The following is a 7,612-nucleotide window of genomic DNA, read 5'->3' on the forward strand; positions in this document are numbered from 1 at the left end:
GATAGCCCACGCAGTGCAAGTGTCATTTTAAACGTCAAACTTCTATGAATTTATGACGTGTAAATAACACTTGCACTGCGTGGGCTATCAAAATCGCTGCAGATTTTTCTTGGTCCAACTCTATGCAACTCTATTAATTCAAAATTATTGATCAGGTACCGTCAACCGGGGTGAATAGAGAATATAACTTTAAATGTGATTTACCTGACAATTCCCTAATAACTACCTAAGTACCCACACAAATTGTTTCATACTAAATTTACTATTATTTTCAATCGATTGATACATTTTGTGTATCTTTATTAAGTAAATGTCAGGTAAAAAATGTGATTTTTGGTCGTGTCCCTATTCACCCCAGTTGACGGTACATCAATCCACAAAAAGTAGCTTACAGTAAACTGCAGAGAAAAGGTACCACCCCTGCATACAATCTTCTATGCAGGGGTGGTACCTTTTCTCTGCAGCTGACTACCTCTACAGCATGTCTAAAGTAAGCACGCTAAGCACGAAGAATTTTGTGCATGACCCGCCTGTTCCTATCTCTATCGCACGCGGGTAATTAATATTGCTGTCCCGCCCATGACGCCGGCGGCTAATGACACTAAAACTCGAGTCGCTTTGATTATTTTCTGCACTTGTATCACAATTATCAAATAACTACTAAAATTCTTTGCCAATCGAAAGTATACCTTGTGTCAGTGTGTTAAGGCATTTAATCTTGACCCTAGTCCCAAGTGCTTTATAACCATAAAATGCCTTTGTCACCTGGATAATGTAATTGTAGGTATACTTATGTCAATACTGAGCACCTATCCAAAAACAACGAAATATCTTTTTAGCATGTATTACTCATAGGTAGCCACAGACAAGCCATTCTCCAGACTGAGCATAGTAGCGCTACCCCCTCTGCCACAAATATACGGTAGTTTTACTCCATTTTCGAGTCAAAGTGTCTTTGTGTGAAGTCTGTGTCTTTTAACGGATCAATCACGGCACGGGACTCAATCACCTCGTCCCCCGCACCCCAGTATTTTCGGCAGCCTTGGTTTCATGAAATAATTGCTCTAAACTCCGTCTAGATGATTCCTAGTCTATGTAGGTAGCTAATTATCTAAGTATTTCCAACTATTTAACCAATTAACTTATCAGACACTGACCTACCACTAATTATAAAGTTAACCCGTTTAAAACCCCACATTGAGCCCACTAGGATCCATTTACACAAAATGGGTGTTCTCAGGACCTCGTGTCTACTGCTTGTGGTGTGTCTTGTAGGGAACGTAGTGGGGTTGCTGTGGCCTTCTTCGACTGATACAGGGTTAGATGGAGTTAGGAAAGCTTCACGATGTAAGTATATACCTGCCTACTAATATTTGGTTTTTATCCTTGTTGAAATTGTAAATGTGAAAGCTTTGATCACGCAGTAAAACCTCCCCACAATAGTCCAAAGCTCCAAACTATGGTTCAAAATTAGCTGTAATTTTTTTCGTTCCTACTCATATGCTTTTGGCCACTGTAGTTGCCATCAGCTGTCATCCTTATTTTATTATACAAGGTGTCCCAAGAAGTAGTGATATACTGAAGCTGGGAGGTAGAGGACCTAGAGCGCTATCTGAATCACCCCCATGTATGTTCCGCGATTTTTCGTATTTTCGGAGTTATGATTTTTTTTTTAATTTTTCACCTATCGCCGAGTACGATGAGATTTTTATTTATGGTGACGTGAATTGTTGCGGTAGATGCTTGATTTTTTTGTGTGCTAAGCTGATAGATAGGCCAATTCAGTATGGTAACATTTACTATCGTTAGATCTTTGAATGAAATTAAAAAAAATTTAATGCCAAGAAAGATAAAATTACCCAGTAAGTATGTTCACAACTTCAAGGGCGCTTAAAAAAATAAAACATACTGGGTAATCTTATCTTTCTTGGCATTAATTTTTTTTTTTAATTCCATCAAAGATCTAACGATAGTAAATGTTACCATACTGAATTGGCCTATCTATCAGCTTAGCACACAAAAAAAATCAAGCAATAATTCACGTCACCATAAATAAAAATCTCATCGTACTCGGCGATAGGTGAAAAATTAAAAAAAAATCATAACTCCGAAAATACGAAAAATCGCGGAACATACATGGGGGTGATTCAGATAGCCCTCTAGGTCCTCTACCTCCCAGCTTCAGTATATCACTACTTCTTGGGACACCTTGTATATAATAATAGAGGTCACTGAAAAATATTAATCATGTGACTGGCAGGTGTGTCTTTTACTGTATTTTTTGTAGTTCTCAGGCAAGGTAATGTTCTTAACCTTTTCGACGCCGTGTCAAACACAAAAGCTGCCACGTCACCTGAAATTGAACTTTATGCATATGCACGTAGGTTTATGTTGCTCTGTGGTCTGTGACCGATTAATCGGTCTTTGGCGTTGAACCTACGGTGCGTATATATCGGTCATTGGCGTCCAAAAGGTTAAATGGAAGAAAACACTCGCAGTAAACCATAAGGAACATTGGTATGGATACTTCATTAATTTTTTAACTTGTGGACCATAGTTGCAGTATTGGACTTTATAGTTGGGAGGTTTTACGTAGGTACCCAAAAGGGCTAAAGTGCGGTCACAATGGAAAGGCCAAAACCTTTGAGTACCTACTTAGTAATACTTATAAATAATAGGTTGTTCATTTCATAAATCTATGATAGTATTCACATAACGTTGTATCGCTCACACCAGAGCGCCGTGCGAATTTGCACACTGTGATAACCATGTATCAATAAATGTATCTGTTAAAAGGGAATATGCCCTGGCTGGGTATCGGCATATGGTGCAACGGCTGCCCCCCGAAGAGCTGCGAGGACGATGACGCCATCATACATGGCTACTGCTGCGGTTGCGCTTATTCTTTAGGTAGGATCCTAAACTAAGTGATAACAGCGCCACCTAGTGTCTAAAAAGGGAACGTGCCGTGGCTGGGTACCGGCATTTAGTGCAAATGCTTTCGTACTGTCCATGGCACAGAATAAATAATAGTACTAAGTACAGAAGACTCACTCTCTAACGCGTCTGTTACGATCAGCACAGATATGGCCGCTAGGTGGCGACAGCGCCACGCGCGGCTTATGGCTTTCCCCAAAATTGGGGCCGAACGGTTGTACTTTTAGCTACTTGTAGCAAAGCGACGAAATCGCGGAGTGAGACACGCCTAGGGTTGCCAACTATTTTTTGGTGGAATATAGTATTTTCCAGAATAAGGCATCAAAAATATAGTACATTTCAAAAAAATATAGTACTTTTAGATAAAATACTATACATCAGTGTAATACAGGGGGTCTCTGACCATAGGGCTTTAAATCCAGGGCTTGATTCTACTCGCTAAACTGAGCTACTTTTATTATGGCACCAACCCCGAAATCTCTAAAATAATTTTTTACTTTTTCATACAGTTTAGCTGATCAGATGTCGACGTTTTCTATGGAAAAGGCAAAAAAAATTCCCCGATTTTAGGGTTTGTCCCACAGTAAAAGTAGCTCAGTTTAGCGAGTAAAATCAAGCCCTGGATTTAAAGCCCTATGGTCAGAGACACCGAATACGTTTAATCGGAAATATAGTATTTTAGCGTACTATATATTTTTCCAAAAATATATAGTACAGAGAGCCAAAATATAGTACAATACTATATAATATAGTACGGTTGGCAACCCTAGACACGCCTGTCCATGGCCAGCTGGCTGTTCTTCTCTACGAATTTCTTAATCAATTCTCGTTAAATTATGTGTAAGTGCGACATACATAGATTGTTTTTGTTGAATCAGTTTCAGTAAAATATAGGTGTTACATACACAGTCCCGAATGAATGTTTACAGCACTTTGTGCTACGAGTACAAGGTTGTACCTAAGGATGTAACGATACATGAGTTCGCCGATACGATACCGATTTTGAAGTAAATAATCGGCGATACCGATGGCTTAGATATTAGTAGTAGGTACTTAATAAATCAAATTAATAAATAATGATGTACCTACCTTACTACTTGGAGGATACAACTAAACGGAGTAGCCATTTAGCTTGTAGCTTTCCCCTCTGTCGAAAATAGGCGGCCAACGGTCATACACAATGTATGGACTGACGTTTATCTGACATGGCTATTTTTACGTTACGCATACATTTGACGTTCCCCTCCCCCGCAAAAATCGGCAGACTGTCTTGTACAGAAAATTACAGACATGGCGTCTCCGTTTGATTATATCCTCCAAGCCTTACTATGAATAAAACTATTTTATATTCCAGACAAACTACCAGTACTGTGTCCGGAGTTTCTGCAGTGCCCGCTGAACTTGCACGGGCTGTGTCACGACTATGAATACATGATGAGGTGCTGCTGCTAGCCACCAAGGGCGTAGGCAGGGGCACAGAATAAATCGAGGGCAGCCCTAGTAGCACGGTCGCATTTTTATCATTTATCACCATGCCTGTCACGTTCTAACAAGTAAGTAAGTGCGAAAGTGACGGGCATAATGATAGTGGATAAAAATGGATCCGTGCTGAGCCCGCTGGACGGTCAACCCCGATAAATCAATAGTTATTTGTACAACAAGAGATCAAAGTTTGATATTTCTTTGAGTGCTTACTTTGAGTCCCGTGCAAGCGAAAGATTCTATACTAGATTCACGAGCGTAGCGAGTGAATCTAATTTAGAATCTTGAGCGTAGTAAGGGACTCAAAGCGCACGAGATGTAAATAACTTTGATCTCGTGTAGTTCACAAAACTTTTCACCTCAGCAGCTCGAACAAGGGTACTTTGCTACTTAAAAACAGTGAGCAAAATCGCATTTTGCTCATTGTGTCTCACTCAGTGAGCAAAATGCGATTTTGCTCACTGTTTTTAAGTAGCAAAGTACCCTTGTTCGAGCTGCTGAGGTGAAAAATATTTTATTATTCAAATAAGGGCCACTTGCACCATCCCACTAACCCGAGGTTAAGCGGTTAAACCGTTAACTCAGTCTCAAATTGTACTGGTCACCATGGTACTCCGGGTTTAACCGGTTAACCCCGGGTTAGTGGAATGGTGCAAGTGGCGCTAAGAGTTCTACGCATGTCACATATAATTCTAATTTCAAAAACCCTTTTACTCGACTTATCGGGTTTGACCACCCAACCCTCGAAATAATAGTACTATAGGCACAGAAGATTCACTATCTAACAAAACTCTACGTCAAATATGACTGCTAGGTGGCGCAAGCGCGAGCAGGCGTCCGTTCCGTTGCGGTGCGCGGCAACTACTATGGCTACACACCAAAATTGGTGTGGGCCGCATGCCCTTGTTGGTACTTATAGCAACGCGACGAAATCGCGGAGTGAGCCATGCCTGCCTCAACCTCAGCTTAAATTAAGGGAGTCAGTATGTATTAGTATAAGATAGGTTATAAAATAAAACATCTTTATAATAGCATACTGTTTTAATTTCTAAGAACCCTCATACAGAATTACAGTGGGTCAGCGCTTGATTTGGTTAACTAACTGATGTAGAAAAATAACCACATAAATAAGTGAGTCGGCTATAGATTTAAAAAATAAATTATCGGCCCATCATTTTAAACACCAGCGATAATATAATACTTTAAATAAAGGACGAAATCATAATTAGTGCCATTTTCAACTGAAATTATACTTATCGGTTGTCAATACGGCGCTATTTCCATATAGCTTCAATTTGAAATCAACCTAATCGACAACCGACAATGTGGTACCTTTAGGTTGAAAACGTCACATTTATACTGGTGCTTAGAATAAAAGACAATTTAATTTTAAAATTATCATATTGCGGTATGACATATGTAATGTCTTTTATTTTAATACTATATCCCCTTGCCTACAGATGCTAATATCTCGTTTCTAAGGCCATAATGCTATATCTACAATTTTGTGTTAAACATTATATTTGAACACAAAACCCAACACAGCTCGGTCTTGTATTAAACACTCAGTGCGTATATAAAATTAGTACCTCAGTGAAATCAGCGGGTAAACGAAATAGCCCTTCAGACGGGCCTGGTAAGTATAGACTTATAACTAGAATCGCTGCTAGCTCGCTCGAATGATACTTTTGTTCGAAGACACACAAATCTACAAAATTTATAAAGACCACAGAACAAGTAATAAGGTTAGAATGGCGATGCGAGCAGGGTACGTGTCGCCGCCGGTTTTGAGCAAACGCTCGCATGCTACTCGCCCGCGCTGACCGAAAAACGAAGTAAACATGCCTTTTTGCGCCACAATAACGTTCAGATTAAGAAGCCAGACATCAAATCTGTCTAAGGAGGCGTATCCATTCACCACGCTCACAAGGCGCTAGCTAGTTTTTACTACCGTTGCGCGAGTGTTAGTAAATGTGGAGAGGAACGAGCGGCGACACCGGTTCCGATATTGACTGCGTGCGAAAGCCATTCTAATCTCTTTAATATGTTCTGTGGTAAGGACGCTAAACACGACAAAGAATTTCGTACATCGATCCGCCTGTTTCTATGTCTATCGCACGGGCTTACATTACTGTTCCGCTGATAATTCCGGCGGTCAATGCCACATGCGAGCGGGACAGCAATATAATTATGCGCGTGCGATAGAGATAGAAACAGCGCCGATGTACGAAATTCTTCGTGCTTGGAGTCCTTACTTTAATGTATCGACTTAAAGACTCCGTCTCAGATGACTCTGCAATCGCTGCGACATCGACAAAGTATGGCAGTGCCACTATAAACATCATATTACAATTTGACGTATTCGCTACGTGCACGACTGGTGCTGCCCTCATTTTGTCGGACTTTCTACGTTGAATCTTATGGAGTAAAATTAGTTCAAGCGGCTGCCGCTAGTACTAATATCGGACATTACATAAGAATACATTTGTTTGTGACGATCAGCGCCACTTCCCTCTCCACCGACTTCGCACATTGCCAGTATGGTCGCGCTTTCACGCTGTCAGTATGAGTCAACACAGATATCAATATTTTCGATACGTCGATATATGTGATCACAAATTATAATATTGATCCATCCAGTTAATTAGTTGTAGTTTTGTGTGCGTTCAAACCTGAAGGTAAATAGCGCTTTTACATCAGTGATATTCTGTTCTCTTAAAAGAATCAAGTTGTAGGTAATAGGGGGTATTACTGCAATGTTCTGCCGCTAGAGTGCAGCACTATAATTCGTTTTTTAGCATTAGAAATAAGTAAACAATCTTGATGTGTCTTTTAATTGAAAAACACATTTTAAAAATAAGTTACGGTAAATATGTAACAATTATGAATCTAATACGATCTTTTATAGTATTCTGCTTTCATAAGTAATAGTTATTGATTATTGATTTTTAAAAAGTGTTTTTCAATTAAAAGACATGTCAAAATCACTTACCTTCTTTCAAATTCTTTCTAATGCTAAAAAAAACGAACTATAGCACCCATCGTAAATCATAGATATTTTGCCTTAAACTGTTTTTGACAAGTTTTCATAGACAATAAAATATGACATTGATACATCAAGGCGGTTTGTTTACAAAGGGCCTACCGGGAAACACGAAAATCCAAATTTAGCTATCTGCCTCTTTATCGTTCG

General features: G+C 39.6%; 1 protein-coding gene across 1 annotated transcript; it reads left to right on the top strand.

Annotated features, from left to right (window-relative positions):
• The first annotated feature begins 1,212 nt into the window (after positions 1–1,212).
• On the top strand, positions 1,213–4,389 carry LOC134656150 (uncharacterized). The gene is made up of 3 exons (XM_063511676.1): positions 1,213–1,347; positions 2,797–2,910; positions 4,292–4,389. The coding sequence occupies exons 1-3, from the start codon at positions 1,227–1,229 to the stop codon at positions 4,387–4,389; spliced, it is 333 nt and encodes a 110-aa protein (XP_063367746.1). The 5' UTR covers positions 1,213–1,226.
• Positions 4,390–7,612: the final 3,223 nt, after the last annotated feature.

This window comes from Cydia amplana, chromosome 17 (genome assembly GCF_948474715.1).
Source record: "Cydia amplana chromosome 17, ilCydAmpl1.1, whole genome shotgun sequence".
NCBI classification, from domain to species: Eukaryota; Metazoa; Arthropoda; class Insecta; order Lepidoptera; family Tortricidae; genus Cydia; species Cydia amplana.

Excerpts from the sequence above, each read along its gene's own strand:
- LOC134656150 (XM_063511676.1), top strand. The coding sequence starts at position 1,227 with ATGGGTGTTCTCAGGACCTCGTGTCTACTGCTTGTGGTGTGTCTTGTA. Across the intron at positions 1,348-2,796 it reads AGTTAGGAAAGCTTCACGAT|GGAATATGCCCTGGCTGGGT; the intron begins GTAAGTATATAC and ends ATCTGTTAAAAG. Across the intron at positions 2,911-4,291 it reads CGGTTGCGCTTATTCTTTAG|ACAAACTACCAGTACTGTGT; the intron begins GTAGGATCCTAA and ends TTTATATTCCAG.